The sequence below is a fragment of the Panthera pardus genome, unplaced genomic scaffold, assembly GCF_024362965.1.
Source record: "Panthera pardus isolate Hobbes unplaced genomic scaffold, ASM2436296v1 HiC_scaffold_6, whole genome shotgun sequence".
NCBI lineage: Eukaryota > Metazoa > Chordata > Mammalia > Carnivora > Felidae > Panthera > Panthera pardus.
In genome coordinates this window covers 86,545,156-86,565,431 of record NW_026526991.1, presented here as the reverse complement: position 1 = coordinate 86,565,431, position 20,276 = coordinate 86,545,156, and the positions used below count along the sequence as shown (strand labels likewise).

The window sequence follows — 20,276 nt, the reverse complement described above, 5'->3', positions numbered from 1 at the left end:
AAACCCATAAAATACCTAGGAATAAATCTAACCAAAGAGGTGAAAATTTTATGCACTGGAAACTACAGAAAGCTTATGAAAGAAATTGAAGAAGACACAAAAAAACATGGGAAAAGATTCCATGCTCCTGGACAGGAAGAACAAATACTGTTAAAATGTTGATACTACCCAAAGCAATCTACATATTCAATGCAATCCCTATCAAAATGACACCAGCATTCTTCACAGAGCTAGAACAAATAATCCTAAAATTTGTATGGAACCAGAAAAGACCACAAATAGTCAAAGCGATTTGAAAAAGAAAACCAAAGCAGGAGGCATCACAATCCCAGACTTCAAGCTATACTATAAAGCTGTAATCATCAAGACAGTATGGTACTGGCACAAGAACAGACACTCAGATCAATGGAACAGAATAGAGAACCCAGAAATGGACCCACAAACATATGGCCAACTAATCTTTGACAAAGCAGGAAAGAATATCCAATGGAATACAACATTCTCTTCAGCAAGTGGTACTGAGAAAACTGTACAGCAACATGCAGAAAAATGAACCTGGACCACTTTCTTACACCATACACAAATATAAAATCAAAATGGATGAAAGACCTTGATGTAAGACAGGAAGCCATCAAAATCCTCAAGGATAAAGCAGGCAAAAACCCCTTTGATCTTGCCCACAGCAACTTCTCACTCAACACACCTCTGGAGGCAAGGGAAACAAAAGCAAAAATGAACTAATGGGACCTCTTCAAAATAAAAAGATTCTGCACAGCGAAGGAAACAATCAGCAAAACTAAAAGGCAACCGACAGAATGGGAGAAGATATTTGCAAATGACATATCAGATAAAGGTTTAGTATCCAAAATCTACAAAGAACTTATCCAACTCAATACCCAAAAAACAAATAATCCAGTGAAGACATGGGCAAAAGACATGAATAGACACTTCTCCAAAGAAGGCATCCAGATGGCCAACTGACACATGAGAAAATGCTCAACATCACTCATCATCGGGGAAATACAAGTCAAAACCACAATGAGATACCACCTTACACCTGTCAGAATGGCTAACATTAGCAACTCAGGCAACAACAGGTGTTGGCAAGGATGTGGAGAAAGAGGATCACTTTTGCGATGCTGGTGGGAATGCAAACTGGTGTAGCCACTCCAGAAAATAGTATTGAGGTTCCTCAAAAAATTAAAAATAGTACTACCCCACAACCCAGCAATTGCACTACTAGACATGTATCCAAGGGATACAGGTGTGCTGTTTTTAAGGAACACATGCACCCCCATGTGTATAGCAGCACTATCAATAATAGCCAAAGTATGGAAAGAGCCCAAATGTCCATCAATGGATGAATGGATAAAGAAGAGGTGGTATATATATACAATGGAGTATTACTTGGCAATCAAAAAGAATGAAATCTTGCCATTTGCCACTATGTGGATGGAACTAGAGGGTATTATGCTAAGCAAAATTAGTCAGAGAAAGACACATATCATATGACTTCACTCATATGAGGACTTTAAGACAGAGGACAGTTGAACATAAGGGAAGGGAGCAAAAATAATACAAAAACGGGGAGGGGAACAAAACATAAGAGACTCTTGAATATGGAGAGTAAACAGAGGGTTACGGGAGGGGTTGTGGGAGGGGGGATGGGCTAAATGGGTAAGGGGCATTAAGCAATCTACGCCTGAAATTATTGTTGCACTATATGCTAACTATTTTGGGCGTAAATTTAAAAAAAAAAAACAAAATTAAAATTAAAAAAAAAGAAGAAGGCCATCATTGTTGCAATAATGACAAAAATCACCTTGGCCATGATGCAGAAGTTTGTGCTGGTACATATCATGCCAAGGACAGGGAACAGGAGGCCATCTAGTTCCATCTTGTATGATAGCTGACATATGGGTACATAAAGCGAAAGATCCTTTCAGAAAGAATACAGAAAAATCCAAAATTTGCAACATAGTAGGCTAGGGCCCAGACAATAAGGAGAACTACCTCAGGCAAGGTGCTCACAGGATGAAGCTGGTAGTAAGAGAACATAACCTTAAGTGTTAAAGAGACACCAAAATATGGCACAAAGGGGCGCCGGGGTGGCTCAGTTGGTAAGCGTCCGACTTCAGCTCAGGTCATGATCTCACGGTTCGTGAGTTCGAGCGCCGCATCGGGGGTCTGTGCTGACACCTTGGAGCCTGGAGCCTGCTTTGGATTCTGTGTCTCCCTCTCTCTGCTCCTCTCCCACTCACACTCTTTCTCTCTCAAAAATAAATAAACACTAAAAAAAATTTTTTTAATACCGCACAAAGCAGATGAACAGTGAAATCACAATGGGGGATGGAACATTGGGGATTCTGGGCTTTTTCAACTCTGGTGTAACAGAGTTACTCTGGTAACAATTTTGTCAAAACCTATAAATGCATAGAAACAAGTAGCTGCTCCCCAGAGAATCCCCTCAAAGACAAAAGGCAAAAACCCTCCAGGGCCCAGGGGGTCCAAGCTAGAGGTGTCATTGAGTCCAGCCATTACGTAGTCCTCTCCTGTGAGCCTCCAGTTGTGCAGGTCCCCCTTAATAAAGCCATAGATGATGACAAAACTGAGAACCAAAGTGAGCACCTTGATAAGTGAAGAAAAGTGATTATGCCACAAAATCATGAGAGGCCACACAAGGCACATAACAATGAAGTCTAGATATTTTTCTCTAAGGAAATGGTAAACATACGGTAAGATAATTTCATGCAGGTCACATGCAGGTGCTCAAAAGCTAAGATAAATATGTCAACATAAATTGCTGTATCAGAAACAAGGGAAAAGATGACAGTGCAGCCAGTGATGATAGCCCAGAGTTGACCTATAGTGACAATAGTGACATAGCTGTAGAGATATGCAGAGCCAGAATGGGGAATCTGGGCCATTATCTCAGCATAGCACAGCACAGCCAGCAAAGAATATAGGCTGGCCATCAAAAAGCAGATCACAATGGATGGTCCTGCTTGATTTCTGGCCACCTCACCAGCCAGGACATACACACCTGCACCTACTGTGCAGCCCACACCCAGGGCCACTAAATCCAGAATGCTCAGTCTTCTGAGAGGGGCAGGTTCAGCCACATCTTGCTGCAGGGTATGTCTGCATACCAACTTTTGACCAAATCTGCCACGTGCCTGATGCAGCATTGTAGCTGGAATTGAAGAGGATACAGGATCAGATTCAGGATCAGAGAGCCTTAGCAAGCCTGGAAGCAGAGTCTCACATCTGGGTCAGAGGCTGAATTAAACCAAGTTGTCTTTGGGCTGCCAAGTTCTGTTGCACGGGCTTCAAATCTCCTGCTTTGTATTTCATCAGGTATGTGCTATCCCTCCAAAGTGCCCAAACGATAAATATTTATTGAACAATGGTGTTCAACAAGCCAACCAAAGCTTAGAAGTCCCATGTCACCTCACACCACCCAAATATCTGAGAAACTGACACCAAAAGTCATCATAGAAAAATCAACCCTGATTGCCACAGAAACAGTGCCAGATACCTCCCAACATTCTCCTTTGTGCACCATGTGACACAATCCCTTTACATTCATCTAACTCATGTAGTTTCATGTACTAATTGGGCTGTAGCTCACAACAGGGCATGAATGTATTGTACAGTAGTTCACACGTGGGATGTTTGCATGGCGCTTGCATGACATGAGCCATGACACATGGACAGACCAGAGGGCCTCATTGTAAATGCAGAATCGTTTTTAAAATATCATTTGAGTTTAGGGGCACCTGGGTGGCTCAGTCGGTTAAGCGGCCGACTTCGGCTCAGGTCATGATCTCGCGGTCCGTGAGTTCGAGCCCCGCGTCGGGCTCTGTGCTGACAGCTCAGAGCCCGGAGCCTGTTTCAGATTCTGTGTCTCCTTCTCTCTCTCTGACCCTCCCCTGCTCATGCTCTGTCTCTCTCTGTCTCAAAAATAAATAAATGTTGGGGCGCCTGGGTGGCGCAGTCGGTTAAGCGTCCGACTTCAGCCAGGTCACGATCTCGCGGTCCGTGAGTTCGAGCCCCGCGTCAGGCTCTGGGCTGATGGCTCGGAGCCTGGAGCCTGCTTCCAATTCTGTGTCTCCCTCTCTCTCTGCCCCTCCCCCGTTCATGCTCTGTCTCTCTCTGTCTCAAAAATAAATAAATGTTAAAAAAAAAATTAAAAAAAAATAAAATAAAAATAAAAAATAAATAAATAAATAAATGTTTAAAAAAATTTTTTTAAATATCATTTGAGTTTAAAACACAAATATTTGTCTCCCATTCTTAAAGACCTTTAGCAATAAAATCAACTGTCAAATGTCTGGTGTCAGTTTGGCCCTCTCTCTCCTCTTTCTGCCTTATCCATTTAACTGTATTGATGTCAAGGAATAAACAGTGCAACCCTTCACTTTAGCCATATAGGCTCACAGGGGTGCTGTGAAAATAGGAAGAGGAAGAAAGGAGCAGTCCTTCATACCATGCAAAAAAACCATAGGAACAGGCTGTCTGGTAAGGAAACCCTAGAGAAATGGGAACAGAAGCCAACCAAAAGTCCATTACTAAGAAGGGAGCAGAGCCAAAAATGCTGTTTTGTGAAATCTGACAGTCAACGAACCTCACCCAAAGCAACCAGAAAAAACTCACTACAGTTATGCTTACAGTTATGAGAGTGTTATAGGTAGAGAGGAAAGAAATGTCACCTACCTCAGTAGCTCACAACCAAAACAAGTCCTTCTGTGTCCTTCCTCTCTGGGTTCTAGGAGAGAAGGTGAGCTCATTTATGTGGACACTGTCTTTACTGGCCACACCATGCTTTATAAATACCCTGTACCCTCTGTGATGTCAGCTTCTAGCGACCTGGAGAATCTGGTTTTCTCTGTGTGTTAGTATGAAAACACTCACTTGTAACTTCCTATTAATTTTTCACATGGAGTTACTTTTAACTCACTCACACTATGAATATGCAAAATATATTTTCTTGTTGAGCAAACACCACCTGTGGTTCCTCTTTTCCCCTCCTCCCCTGCTGCTGTTCAGATGGCCCCTTCTCAAGAGGAACAAGGCTTTGGATGAACAATTCACAGCAATGCCCCAGAAATCAGTAGGGGAGAACAGAGAAAAGACAGTCATGCAGCCCCCACTCTCCTCACTCCTCAGGCTTTGGTATTGACAGAATTTTAGGAAATGTTGTCAGAGGTTTTTAAAGACAGAAAGATGAAGTCAAAACTGAAAACTCTTCTCTGGAGATATTCAAAAGGAATCCTTGGGAAATGTGTCAGACATCTTTGTGCAATTCCGTCTATACTCCTTATTTGCCACCCACCAGTTCCAATGTTATGATTTACCAACAAGCACGTGAGATAGATAAGGAGGATTAATTAACTCATGGAGCTTTCTACACTATGAATGTGATTGACATGTCCCCCAACCACCCCCAGGCTTCAAACCCTTCAGTGGTTCCCACTGCACTTCCTGCACAGTCCTTCCTTCCTTCATCATCTGACCTGTGATGATTCCCCCAGTCTCATCACTACCCAGTTCCTGCTCCAGCTGTGAAATTCTACACTCACCATGTTTTGTTCCCTGTCTCTAATATCCTCTTGGCACCTTCACTGAGCTAATCCTTCCTTCTCTTTCAGTTCCCAGCTCAGGTGTTACTTCCCCAGGAACCTCCCCTGACCCTTATGCTGCCCTTAATTTGTGCTCTCATAGCACCTAGCTTACCCCATGTGCCATTTATCCTAATGTATCAGAATTCCATGTCTGCTGCCTGTCTCCTTTGGACTGTGAGTTAGATGCTCAATAAATATTGTTGAACAAATGCACAAACTGAGAAGAGAAACCTGAAAGAGCACATAATCCAGTATTCCTATCTACTTGACTTTGAGACACATACTTTGTAGTGAAGCAATCTTTATAAACCTGGCTCAAGTAAAGATATAAATGGTACTACCTTCCTTGTGGAAGGCAAGAAAAATGAAAAGTGTGAAGGGAAAGCCAACTGATGAAACCTTGACCGCACATCATTCGTGGCAGGTATGAGCAACACAGGGTGATGAAGAATAGTTTGCATTTGAGGAAACTTGTTTAAAAATATCAGGCTGCCTTGGGTTATAAGAAGCAAAGCACCAGGGGGGAGGAGCCAAGATGGCAGAACAGCATGGAAGTTTTTTGTGTGTCTCCCATCCATGAAATATAGCCAGACCAACACTAAACCATCCTACACACCTAGAAAACTGAGTGGAGGATTAACACAACAATCTGCACAATCTGAACCACAGAATTCAGCAGGTACGTGGTGCAGGGAAGGGAATTTGGGGAGCAAGAAGCCGCTGAAGGTAGGGAACTGCTTTTGCGGGCAGAGAGAGGACAAAGACTGGGGGGAGGAGGGGCAGAGAATACGAGAAAAGCACCCCTCCCCAAAAGCTCAGCTGGAGAGAAAGTGGAAAATTGGAAACAACTGCAGGGACTAAACTAAAAAGGGAGAAAGGAGAGGGTTTAAATTCCATTAAGAGTGTAAACAAGGGGAGTGCAAAGTCTGCAACTCCACAGCTCGATACCTGGTGGTGCTCTGGTGGGAAAGGCGAATCCCCAGGAATAGAGTGGAGTCCGGGAGGTTCTCAGGTCACATGGGGAAAAGCGGTTCCACTGCTGGAAGGACATTTGGTAGAGACTGTTGAAGCCACCTGGTCCCAGCAGACCCCAGAAGGCGGCCACATTCGCTGGTGTTGGGACAAGGTCGTTAAGGGTGAAGCCTGGTGCCAGATGTGTGTGATGATTTTCCATAATCCCTGAAATGGTGCTGCTACACTATCTCGTGACCTTTTTCTGGGGCGGGCTGGCACCTGGTCGCAGTCTCGGGGCACCGGCAGCAGTAGGGTCCAGCAAGCATTCCTGGGTGGCAGCTGACATTCATTCAGTCACTGCTCCGTGAGACCCTCCCGCAGAGGGGCAGAACGGGTCAAAGCCACAGTCCTTCGGAAGTAAGGGGCCAGGGAAAACAGCCGCATCTGAGACAAAACTTGGGAGAGAGGTACTGCCTGGGGCCTGGTCACGTAGAGTGTAAAAGCAGGGAGTGGATGAAAGCTGAAGATAAAGGACGGATACCCGATTGCTGATCCAGGAGAACAGACTCAGTAGCTGAGTGGCGCCATTTGACCACTCCCACGCATGCACCTACACACCTAGGAGCACTGCAACTATCCACCCCAGTAAGCTAGCAGCGCCATCTAGTGGAGAGCGGAGCTGTTACACTGAGCCCCGCCCAACTGGGCCAACCTCCCTCTTCAAGAACACAAGTCTCACTGCCAGCTTAGCTTATGGACTATAAAGCACTACATAGACTGATTTCTAGGGGAAAACAAAGTAATTTCAATCCTACTTCAATCTGTTAGCAGGTTCATCTATTCAATTTTCTTTCTTTCTTTTTTTTTTCTTTTTCTCTTTTACACTTCTTTTTCTTGAATACAGGAAAAGAAAAAATTCATTTTTATTTTCAATTTTTATTGAAAATATTTTTCTTTAATTTTTATTACTATACTTTTAATTTTGTGTAATTTTTTTCAAATTCTATTTTACTTCCATCATTTTATTTTAGTCTACTTCAGTGTACTCACCTTTTCAAATTTTGAAACAATTTCCTTTTTATTTTTTTCTTTTTCTTTTTTCCTCTTTTTCATTTCTTTTCTTTTTCTATAATGCAGAAAGAGAAAAACTTCATTTTTACTTTCAATTTCTATTAAAAATATTTTTTATGGGGCGCCTGGGTGGCTCAGTCAGTTAAGCGGCCGACTTTGGCTCAGGTCATGATCTCGCGGTCTGTGAGTTCAAGCCCCGCGTCGGGCTCTGTGCTGACAGCTCAGAGCCTGGAGCCTGTTTCAATTCTGTGTCTCCCTCTCTCTGACCCTCCCCCGTTCATGCTCTGTCCCTCTCTGTGTCAAAAATAAATAAACGTTAAAAAAATATTTTTTTTTATTTAATTTTTTCGCTATATTTTTTGTGTTTATGTAAATTTTTTCAATGTCTACTTCCTTCATTCTATTTTAGTCTCCTACAGTGTATTCACTTTTTCAAATTTTCAAATGATTTCCTTTGTTTTCTTTTTTCTTTCTTTTTTATCTTTTTTCTCTGTCGTTTCTTTTCTTTTTGCTTGAATACAGAAAAACAAAAAAATTTATATTTATTTTTAATTTTTATTAAAATATTTTTATTTAATTTTTTCCTACTATATTCTTTACTTTTGTGTATATTTTTTCAAATTCTACTTTACCCCCATCATCTCCTTTTAGTCGACTTCAGTGTATTCATTTTTTCAATTCTCAAACGATTTCCTTTTTTTTTCTTCCTTCCCACTTTTTTTCTCTAATCTGTCAAACCACTTTCAACTCCCAGGCCAAAACAAACTTAGGATCTAGCATCATCTATTCGATTTGTGTGTGTGTGTGTGTGTGTGTGTGTGTGTGTGTCTTTAATTTTTAATATTAATATTTTTTAATTTTAATTTTTTTGATTACAGTTTTTCCACCTCATTAATTCCTTTTCTCCCCTCAAAATGACAAAATGAAGGAATTCACCCCAAGAGAAAGAGCATGAAGAAATGACAGCCAGGGATTTAACCAACACAGATACAAGCAAGATGTCTGAACCAGAATTTAGAATCACAACAATACTAGCTACAGTCAAAAATAGTTTAGAATCCCTTTCTGTGGAGATAAAAGAAGTAAAAAATAGTCGGAATGAAATTAAAAAATGCTATACCTGAAGTGCAATCATGGCTGGATGCCATGGCGGCAAGGATGGATGAGGCAGAACAGAGAATCAGTGATATAGAGGACAAACTTATAGAGAATAATGAAGCAGAAAAAAAGAGGGAGATTAAGGCAAAAGAGCACGATTTAAGAATTAGAGAAATCAGTGACTCATTGAAAAGGAACAACATCAGAATCATAGGGGTCCCAGAAGAGGAAGAGACAGAAATAGGGGCAGAAGGGTTATGGGACCAAATCATAGCAGAAAACTTTCCTAACCTGGGGAAAGGCACAGACATCAAAATCCAGAAAGCACAGAGGACCCCTGTTAGACTCAACAAAAACCAACCATCAACAAGGCGGTGGGAATGCAAACTGGTGCACCCACTCTGGAAAGCAGTGTAGAAGTTCCTCAAAAAATTAAAAATAGAACTACCCTATGACCCAGCAGTAGCACTACTAGGAATTTATCCAAAGATACAGGAGTGCTTATTCATAGGGGCACATGTACCCCAATGTTTACACCAGCACTTTCAACAATAGCCAAATGGGAGGAGCCTAAATGTGCATCAACTGATGAATGGATAAAGAAGATTTGGTTTAAAAAAAAAAAAAAAAAAAAGAAGAAGATTTGGTTTATATACACTATTGAATACTACTTGGCAGTGAGAAACAATGAAATCCTGCCACTGGTGGCCATGTGGATGGAACTGGAGGATATTATGCTAATTGAAATAAGTCGGTCAGAGAAAGATATCATATGTTTTCACTCATATGTGGAACTTAAGAAACTTAACAGAAGATCATGGGGGAAGGGCAGGGGAAAAAAATAATTACCCACAGAGAGGGAGGGAGGCAAATCATAAGAGACTCTAAATACAGAGAACAAACTGAGGGTTGATGGGAGGGGGTGGGTGGCAGGAGAGAGAGGAAAATGGGTGATGGGCATTGAGGGGGGCACTTGTTGGGATGAGCACTGGGCGTTGTATGTAAGCGATGAATCATGGGAATCTACCCCCAAAACCAAAAGCACACTGTATATACTGTATGTTAACTAAGTTGACAATAAGTTGTATTTAAATAAACAAACAAGCAAACAAACATTAAAAAAAAAAGGATAGGAAAGAAGAGAGAAACCATTGCAGTAGTAATAAATGTGTGACTTCTCCCCTGGGGAAAGAGAAGAAAGGTCAGATAGTTTCCCTGATGGTTGGAAAGAAATCTGAAGTAACCAAATTCAGCTCATACTAGAAAACAAATATCCAAACTTATCTCCCAGGAGTCTTCTGAGAACAACCTCACCAAATGGATCATTTACCAGGCATCCTCCTACCTGTGGTCTTACTTTGTACTGTATTCTATTTACATGTGACCTGGAAGAAGCCTTTGTTTCCCTTTCTAAAAATAAAAACAAACAAACAAAAAAACTATTCAGGGTAAAACCTGCTTCATGTTCTCTCAGTGAGGCTAGAAACTCGAATTCTGCAAGTAAATATTTCTAGGTGCAACCAAGACTTGAACTTGAAGGCATGGCAGGTCCCAACTGTCTGCTCATTAGGCCAAGAGGAAACACAGCCACATCATCCAACTCACCTACCTAACCAACAACCCCCAGCACTGCACCTCTCACATCCCATCTCAGCCTGGAAAAGGCTGAATTCCACATTAATGAAACACATTCATATACAGGCTAACACAAGCTAGATCAACTATATGTAGACAAAATCCATCCACACAAATGTAGAGCAGAATCTATGTATATGTAGAACAAAATATTTTTGCTTCCTTCCAAAAAAAACCTATTGGATCCCTCCTATGTGCACACACCACACAAGTATCATTGCGCCATTATGTGGGTAAACAATCCAATAGCCAGAGCTTCTCCAGAGGCTGTATAGACTCCATATTATCTAGAATGATTCTAGGATGGTTTTGAACAAGGTGGCCTTTCTTAGTCCCTCTGGGATAACTGCAAAGAAGACAGAACTAAATGCTACATTCCTCATTCATGATATGACACAAGCTTAGTTTCAGTCAGAATCCAGTTTTGGAAATTCTAAACATTTCTATCACATCAAAACAAGATGATTAACTTGAGAAATCAGAAAAGCCTCATATTCTTTTTCTAGAGGTCTTCAGAAAATAGATGAACACCAGGAAGAATCAGAATTAGATTTTCCAAACGGGAATTGGAAACAGAGCTGGGAAAAGCCTGGAAGGGTGTGCCAATAAGAGATAAGAAAGTGATGTGATACACTGATTTCAACAGTGAAAATCAACTTTTTCTCTACTTCCCTGTGTGAATCTCTATTCCCCATTTCTCAACCCCCAACCATGTCAACATAGAACACCTAATAAAAGTCATCAGAAGAAAGCAGCAGAAGGAAACCCATCTGCCAGTCCACCTTAGCTTATCTGTTCTCGGCCTTTTGGCTAAGATCAAGTGCAGTCCACCTTAGTTTCCATACTACGATTATAATGTAGGATGGGCTTTGTTCTACAATGAGCACTGATCCAAACTCATTTTCAAGAAGCCTTGCTAAACGGCTTTGGTTTTTTCCTCCAAATCCTTCCTTTCCTTCTCAGCAGAATCTAGAAATCCATCTGGTGGTCCCACCGAATACTATATCCTGTCTCCATTTTTATTTTATTTAATGTTTATTTATTTATTTTGAGAGAGTAATAGAGAGAGCCAGCAGGGGAGAGGCAGACAGAAGAGACACAATGCCAAGCAGACTCTGCTGTCAGCACAGAGTCCAATGAGGGGTTCAAACCCACATACTGTCAGATCATGACCTGAGCTGAAATCAAAAGTTGGGCACTTAACCACTGAGCCACCCAGGCACCCCCACCTGTTTCCATTTTTAGACAAGCAATTGTGACTGGTCAGAATCCATGGCTTCTTTTTCCATGTACTTCCTCCCAATATACAGCCTCAATAATACACCGCACACAAGGTGGCTTGGGAAGGGCCAACTATCTGCTTATCTTACTTCATATCCTTAAATATGTCCTTCTGTCTTCCCATGTGATTATTTTCTCTGTCCTCTCTCACCAGTGTTTGGTTCCTCTCAGAGTCAGGTATCTCTTCCACATCCTCACCATCTCCCTTGGAAAGTTCATTTGTTTTGTTTTGTTTTGTTTTGTTTTGTTTTGTTTTGTGGTAGGAAAGACACCAGATCAACAAAGCCATATGAAAGTTGTGTCAGGACTCAAAGTCCTGAGTTCTTACCCAAATATTGATTGATATGACTTCACCAAGACCTATCTGCCTCACCCCAGAGCAGGCAGCATATCACAACAAAGAACCTCTGACATCACATTCAAGGACACTCTTTGTCCCTCTTCCCTAGTTCTTTCTTATTCCCACTCTGCGTTGTGCTTTCTGTGACAATAAAAGAAAAAAGGGATGAAGATAAAACAAAAGAATATAATCCAAAAATCATATTTATCAATTTGGAATATACTTGGTGAAAGAAATTGCCCTTTCCACAAGATTTTGCTTAAACTAAAGTTAAAATGAATCTGTCTTCTGGAAGCACATAATACCTATCAACTGGAAATGGAGAGACGTTGCCCCAGAACTGCTTGAGGGAACAAGAAAGATAATGTAGAAATACACATTTGCCACACACAATCAATAAAGTAGGTGTCTTGCATGGATAAGTGTTGTCTGGGCTTCTGGTGTTGTGGCACTGCCCACTGTGTAGATGGTTGTAGGGAGTGGGGGAGTGGGAAGGACAATTTAAACTCCAAGGGCCTTCGAAATTGAAGAGTGGCAAAGAGTTTTAATAAAATAAGTTGAAGAGTTTTGCCATAACAGCAAACTGCCTCTTGAAGACCCAGGAAGCCAGTCCTATTTCAAGCTTCTCCTCCAAGCCTTTTTTGGTCAATGAATATGCCTATCATGTACATAAAATGGATAGATTCCAAGAGAATGAACAAAGCCATCAAGTTTCAAGGTTTATTTAGCACTGGCTGATTTAAAATATACTTGGGACCTCAGACAAAAATTTCCTTAAGTGTTTTAAAGACCACTGGGCAGCTACACCCCAGGAGAACTTGGTAATCTTTCCTCCTACAGCTTTTCCTGGTCTGTAATCAATCCCCACCACAGCTTTTTAAAATTAGAAAAGGAAAGCAGGGAGATACCCTCAGCAGCTATAAATATAGATATCTAGGTCTTTGAGCATGGAGGAAGAAGCCCATCAAATCATCATGGTTATAGTGGACCACTAGAATTTATCAAACTGGACCTGCTGTTCTGCAAAGTCCACACAAACCAATGTCCTCCCTAAGAAGATATGATACAGAGTCTTTCAGAATCTCTAATGAGAAAGTGTGGCAAAACATGAAGGAGGCAGCAGAGCCAGGTGGAAGATTCTTCATTCAAAGAATAGGTCTAAGCATATGATGTGCTGGGGCCTGTGGGAAAGACAGATTTAAAAAGCAAATTTTGCACCAGGGCAGAAAAGAAGGCCAGGGAGGAGGGCAGGGCAAAGAGTTGGGAAGGACTCTGGGGGAGAAGTGCCAAGGAATAACCTCCCCTAATTCATATTTTCCTTAGCAGAGCGGAGAACCTTTCTGGTCTGGAGAACAGAGTGTAGGCCTCCAAACCATTCTGACCCAGCAAACCTCTCTGCCCTTCTGAAACTCACAAGGCCTCTGGCCTACCCGCCGCAATCCACAGACCTCTGGCACCATGAAATACCTTCTGCTCAAACCTCACATGGCTTGAAAGCCAGAAGCACTCCAAGCCCAGCCTTCATCGTCTCTGACTCTGTCTCTGTTTTCTGACCAACTCTATAAACAGGAGAAATCACTTACCCATGGGCTTTTCCCATCTCAGAGGAGAAAGACCTGAAAAGGAAGTACAAGTCAAACCCAGGAGAGGGAAGGAGCTTGGCCAAGCAGTCAGGACTTGGAGTGGAGCTTAGAAGGGGCCCTGGGAAGGGCACTTGGGTGGCTCAGTCAGTTAAGTGTCCAACTTCGGCTCAGGTCATGATCTCATGGTTCATGGGTTCAAGCCCCACGTCAGGCTCTGTGCTGACAGCTCAGAGCCTGCAGGCTGCTTTGGATTCTGTGTCTTCCTCTCTCTCTGTTCCTCCCCCGCCTATGCTCTGTCTCTAAAAAATAAATAAACATTAAAAAAACTTTTTTTTTAAAGAAGGGGCCCTAGGAGGCAGGACCCTTAGGAGGTGGGGCCATCATGAGGCTGAGGTGTCTGGAAGCAGGGCTTATGGGAAGAGTGGGAAAGGGTGAAGGAAGTGGATTAGGCAGAATCCTGGAGGAAAGCTGGAGCTGGGCAATGGAAGACTAGTAGGGCCCTGTCTGGGTGAGGAGGTGGACTGAATGCTTAAGTGGAATTTTGTTGAAGGCTTTGTGGCAGCAAGATGTGAACTTAGAGGTAAACAAGCTTTCCAGGGTCTTAAGTATGGAGGAGGTCCTGGTTTTCAGGAGAAGAGCATGGGGAGCCAGGTGGAGCCCAGCCTGTAGTGATTTGGAGGCCAGTCCCAGATCCAGTTAAATAGCCCACTCAGCTGCCCTTTCATCAAGGATAGAAGCACCTCCTGCCCACAACCTCTTCCAGAATCTCCTTTTAGTTTCCTCTACCAGCATCATCCATCACCGCCCCCTCATTCCTGTTTCCCTTCACTACAGAAATAAAACTAAAAGGGAACTCACTAAAGCTTCACCACAAGGTATTTCCTGATAGTCACTCAATGTCCATTGCATATTCTAACTGAATACCCATTGAGCATTGTGCTGAGGAAGTAAAAAAAAAGATATAGTCCCTGCCTAGAGAGTTTTATTCTCTAGACATTCAACACATAAAGCTTCCAAGACCCTGGAACAGTGACCAAAGGAAGGTACCTCCTCCTTCCCAGAATGTTAATCTTCAAAGAGAAGCAAGACCTCTCAGATATGCAGAAGGTGGGGCCCACTCAGAGACTGAGGACAATTCATGGGCCCAAGAAACCATCAGTGTCAAGGAAAAGGGGCATCACTGCCATCTCTTGATAGTGCTGAGATTCCTGTAGACCCTACATTAGGTTCCTTAAAGACTGGGGTGGAGGTGGAGGGAGGGAAGAGAAGGGTAGTGGCAGATACTTAATAGGGATAGTCTATACTAACTATACTCACACAGAACACTGAACTCTGAGCAGAAAGAATTGCTCCAGATGTCAGGAAGAACCTCTAAAGAAGGAAAACCTAAAAATCACATTGACCTTGCCCTAACACTTCTCCAGTAGGCATGGACCAAGGGCACTAATTGAGCACCTCTTTTGCTCCAGGTGCTATGCTGGGTGGTGGATGAGTGGCCCAGAAAGGACTACAGAGCCAAAATTCCTATAGGCAAAGGAGGCAGGCAGGAATTGGAAAGATGGCTGTCAGGACAGAACTGTAGGGTAGGGACATCTGGGGGTTTCATATGCATCTGTTCCAACAGTCCTAGGCTCTCTTCCCTTGCCTCAAGCTGATATTTTTCCCAGATGTGCATCTGCTTGAGGGAAAGAAAGGCAGGTGCGGGGGAGAGTCCGTCTATCCTTGTATCGTGTCCCAGGAACAATCCTTCCCCTTTCTCCCTGTGCTATTCACTACCTGCTAGATAGAGGGTGGGGGGCTGGGGAAATACCAGCTCAGGTAATGAAAAACCTGGCCCAGGTGTCCTCCTTTCCTACCTCCCATAGGCCAGCAGGGATCCTGAAACAGCCTGGGGGACTTAAGGCCATGCTTTGACCCAGCCTGACAAGCCAGGGTTGGCATCCAGGGCCTAGAGCCTGTAGGGCTTGCACCCCTGGAACCCACTGAGCCCCATGGAGCCCCTCAGTGGCTGAGGCCATGTTCCCTGTATTCCCTAGCATGCTGCTCACCCCTGCTTCCCTGGTAGGGCCTGGACTTCCCTGGTGGGCGGCCTCATGATCTCCTTCCACCCACTAAAGGGTCTTGCCCAGAATACCCTGCAACTTAGGACTGAGCTCTAGTCCCCCTTCTTTGCCTCTCAGAGCTGCTACCAGAGTCCATTCCAGGGCACAACAAGGGCTGCAGCCAGGCCACAGCCCACAGGCCAAACCCCTCCAAGTGGACGTGCTCTGGCTTCCTGCTGTTGCCCAAGATTCTGCCCCCACCACTACTACCCTTGCTGCTGAGCCCTAGTTTAACCGCCATTTCCATATTGGACACAGAGGCTCCAACCCCGCCGCCCCAACCAGGATCTCTACCCACTACCCAGGCCACAGTCTTGTCTCTGCCGCCACCATTGCCACAGCCAAACCACTGCTTTCATAGCCCCTACCTGGATGATTGCTGTAGCCCGGGTCACACCTGCCTGGGAAGAGACAAAGAGCAAGGGGCCCTACATGTGTGCCCTTGTGCCAAGGAGTTCTGGATGGGTACAACCTCAAGGCACAAGATCATCCACATGGGAGTCAAGACAGGCCAGGTCACCTCAGGTACTATGGAGATACCCACTGATATGGAAAACAAAGGCAGAAGAAAATGACTGATAAAATTAAATTTCCTTATAACCTGCAGCCCGTTGGCAAATACTTGAGGCAGACAGAGTGTAACATTTCTCCAGGAACTCCCTACTGTCTTAATGTTAATGCTTTGCTAAGGGAAAAGGAACTTTAGCTTGACAATAGCTAGGCCTCCAGTATCCTGTGAGTCTTCTTTAGCATATCAAATTTCCTTTGGAAACTTCCTTGACTTTACTTCCCCCAACTCCCAAGTATATAATCAGTCTCTCCTCATGTTTCCAGGGCAGCTCTTTCTGTCCTAGGGTCCTGTCCCTGTGCTTTAATAATATCACCTCTTTTGCACCAAAGATGTCTCAAAAATCTTTCTTGGCCATGATCTCCAGACTCCCACCATTCCAAAACCCTATCACCCACCATGGTCCCCTAGCCTCCTGAGCATCCCTAGCTGAGCAGAGCTGGTGGGGGAGGGGGAGATGTGGATGCTGGAGGCAGAGAAGCCACAGGAGCCTCAGGAGCCACGGGAGCCAAGGGTGACCAGGACTGCCTCTGGAAAGTGCATCCAGGAAAAGCACGCCTGTGATTTTCTTTGCAAGACCCCTGCGACGTCTCCCACCTGAGCATAGACTAGCTGTGGCTTCAGACGAGGAGGCTTACCCATGTCCAAGTGCCAACAGCGCTGCAAGTGCAAGGACCACAGGAGCTACCATGTGCACACAAGCTACAGGACAGGACGGCAGAATGCACAAGCCCTGTAGCTTGTGGAGGGAGAGCTTCTTCCACTGTGGGAAAGCTTCTTCCTCAGGATCATCTCAACAGTCATGTCCCACAAGTGCCTTCCACAGACGACCCTTCACATGTGGCCCACATGAGGCAGCTTTTGCCCAAAGGATCCACTGCGGACGCACACAGTGCCACTGGAGAAGAAGGTGCCATGTCGTGCGTGGTAAGATGTTGAGCTCAGCTTCTATTTCGGCCCAAGGTGCACTGCCAGGACTCTCACCATGTCTGTGAGGTATGCAACCACGGTACTGGTGAGGTCTGTCCTAGGGCAGCAGTGAGGATGGTGGTGGCACACCTCTCCCCAGCTGGGGGCTCCCTCTCAGGCCAAGAGGACGCCCTTGCTCTCAGAACTTCCTTCCCAGCCCTGGTGAGCTACCATTTGGAGGCAGGGATAGGAAAGTGAAGGAAAGTCCCTTGGAATCATCTCCTCCTCCCCTCTCTCTTCCCACAGCCTCCTCTTCCTCCACCAACCAAAGAGACTCCAGAAGGAAAGGAGAAAGAGATCTTCCTTAGGGGAATTTTCCTAGGTTTTTATTTGTCTCTCCTGCTCCTCTCTCCTCCCTATCATACCTGACCCCACACACACCTGCCCCCTCAGTTGTGTTGAAGTCCCCAGGACAGTAGGCAGGGGTGGTGGAGGACAGGAGTGACCACTGTCCTCACTCCCCTCCTCCCCATACCTTCCCCCTGCTCTGCCCTTTGAGGGATGTGTGACCTTCTCCTTGATGGTCCCTACTCTTCCCCTTCTACTCCCATTACTGTGTGCTGCCTCTTCCTGGGGAGTTAGTACTTATATTTTTCAGGGGGAGGGAAGAGAGGAAGGAGGAGAATCAAGGTTCTGTCCCAGAGACAGGAAAATGTGAGACTGGAAAAGGGGCAAAAGCAGGGAATGCAAAGGTAGTACCTTCATAAGATGGGGTTGTTTGGGTCAGGACCTAAACATCATTATACTAGAATAACTATCAGGGTAAATAAAGTCAAGGGGAGCAAAAGAAGGAGCACTAGGGCCAGAGGCAGGACAAGATACAGAATTGTAGGCTACAGAGTAAACTGGGAAAGACCCAGGAACTATAGATTCTTCCTGGAAGTAGAGGGATACAGCTACAGACTCCCCATTCCTCATGCTCCCCAGCTCCAGCCATGGCCCTTTCTTCTCATACCCCTCCCACAGGACAGAAGCTGTGGCCCTGCCATGTCATTGTGTTATTGTGTACCCTGCATGTTCCCCACCTTTCACTCCCTCCTTTTGTACAGAGCCTATTACAACATTTTAAGTTAAAAAAAAAAAAGAAGAAGAAAGGAAAATAAGTGACCAAGACTGTGAGGGTTAGGGGAATCAGAGGATACAGAGTTAGGGGACATACATCTCTCCTGGAGGAGGGGACAGAGTGTGGAGACCTGGAAGGTGGAGCCCATCCAGGTGATTTCACATGAAGTGTCTGAAACTTGAGGGGTGGGAGAAGGGAAGAGGTGAGGAGGCAGGGGCGGAGTCAGAGGCAGGGGAAGAGACTGGAAGAGACAGAGATAAGAGAAGCAAGGAAGAGAGATGGAAGGGAGGACAAGAGAAGGAACAGGGATGGAGAGGCAGCAAAAGGAGACATATGGGAGGAGATGTGTGAGGAGAAATTAAAAGGCACACAGGATGAAACTCACAAAGATGTGATGGGAAAAGAGACCCTCAGAGACTGAGGGAGGGAAGTAGGGAGGGAGACAGCCAGAAGGAAGAGCTGAGGGTGGACTCAGGGCTAGAAAATCAGAGACAACAAAGTACTTGCAGTCAGAGAGACAAACAGACCCACAGACAGACAGATCTGCTTGACAGAGATGAAGGTGAAGGAGGTAAAGACAGGGGAGCGGGGGGCGGGGGGGGGGGAGGAAGAGAGAGAGAAGGAGGTAAGTGTGGAGCAGGAGAGGGTTCCAGGTCAGGGAGAAGGATATACATTTAGGATCTTCTTCCATCTCACCTGGTCCCTGCTGAGCCCAGTCTCCTCTCAGGTGCTACCAGGTGGTGGATGTGCCCAGAAAGTACATCTTCTTTCCATGAAGCTATTGCCATAGCTGCCCCATGCTCTTTCTTAGTGCAAACCCCAGATCCCAGAGACCCTACATGGATATGAATACTGCCTCTCTTCCCCTTTCTCCCAAAATCCTGCATTCAAAAGACACCTGAGCTCAGGCCTACATATTTCAGAGTTAATGCAGCCAATCATAACCAGAGGAAAGTGGATTTGAGGCCAAGGAGAAGCAGAAACAGAGGCTGGTGGGCAAGGGAAGCTGATAAGCTCTGGGGAAAGTGCTGGGGACCGACTGGTTAGGGATCACATGGAGAAGAGGGAGGAGAGGGTAAGGACAGGGACTATGTCTGCATTGAGAGCTAAACAAGCAACATGCAAAGAATAAGCAAAATAACATACTAGTGATTGTCCATTAATTTGGGATCAAGCATGCAGACACCTTCTTTTCAGTCACAATGAAGCCTCCAAGCAGCTCTTCACTATAGGGCCTCCACAAATATACATATGAAATTCCCAAAAGAAGAAACAAGGCAGAAATAGAGACACTGAGGGGCACCTGGGTGGCTCAGTTGGTTAAGCATCCAACTTCGGCTCAGGTCATGATCTTGCAGTTTGTGAGTTTGAGCCCCGAGTCAGGCTCTGTGCTGACAGCTTGCTCAGAGCCTTGAGGCTGCTCTGGATTCTGTCTCCCTTTCTCTCTTCCCCTCCCCTGTTCATACTCTGTGTCTGTCTCTTTCCAAAATAAATAAACATTAAAAAAATTTTTTTAAAGAAATAGAGACACTGAGGCCAGTGTACATGCTTGAATCTAGGTTTTCAGGGAACAGTAAAGAAGCAACCAGCTAAGTATGTGAAGACAGTATTTTTCCCAGACTTTCCGGGGGCTCTGCAAAGACTAGCTCCCCCAGCTCCTCTCAGGGCCAGGGGAGACCCTAAGAACCTTAACTCAAGCAATCTAAAGGGGAGTTGTTCTCTCAGTCTTGTTCCCCGCCAGCCACATTTGAAGGTCCCAGAGACCAGAAGTCTGGTTATAGCTAAAGCCCAATGAGTCTCCTAAGCAGCAGGAGGGAAGGTAGAGAGGGAACCTTCTAGAAAAGTCCTGCAGAGTTGACCAGGGAGAAAACCCAGCAGGTCCATCCCACTCACATGGATGCTTAGCTTGATAAAAAAGTTTGATAAAGTTCGGGATGTTCAGGGCTTCCATGTAATTAAATCATGAACTGCATACTTACATTTCTTCT

General features: G+C 44.6%; 2 protein-coding genes and 1 pseudogene across 2 annotated transcripts in view; 1 reads left to right on the top strand and 2 right to left on the bottom strand.

The window, feature by feature from the left end:
* LOC109268714 (cationic amino acid transporter 3-like) overlaps positions 1 to 4,830 on the bottom strand; it is a 63,166-nt gene extending 58,336 nt beyond the window's left edge. The window contains exon 1 of the mRNA XM_053895789.1: positions 4,717 to 4,830. The gene's annotated coding sequence lies outside the window, so the exon portion shown is untranslated. The remainder of the gene's footprint in view (positions 1 to 4,716) is intronic.
* Positions 967 to 3,898, bottom strand: LOC128775074 (cationic amino acid transporter 3-like). Its single transcript, XM_053895791.1, is given in 3 exon segments — positions 967 to 2,395; positions 2,398 to 2,753; positions 2,756 to 3,898. Coding segments are annotated over 3 exon segments (879 nt in total). The 5' UTR covers positions 3,189 to 3,898; the 3' UTR covers positions 967 to 2,305.
* A 9,818-nt stretch (positions 4,831 to 14,648) lies between the features above and the next one.
* LOC128774995 (myc-associated zinc finger protein-like) lies at positions 14,649 to 17,391 on the top strand (annotated as a pseudogene).
* The last annotated feature ends 2,885 nt before the right edge of the window (positions 17,392 to 20,276 follow it).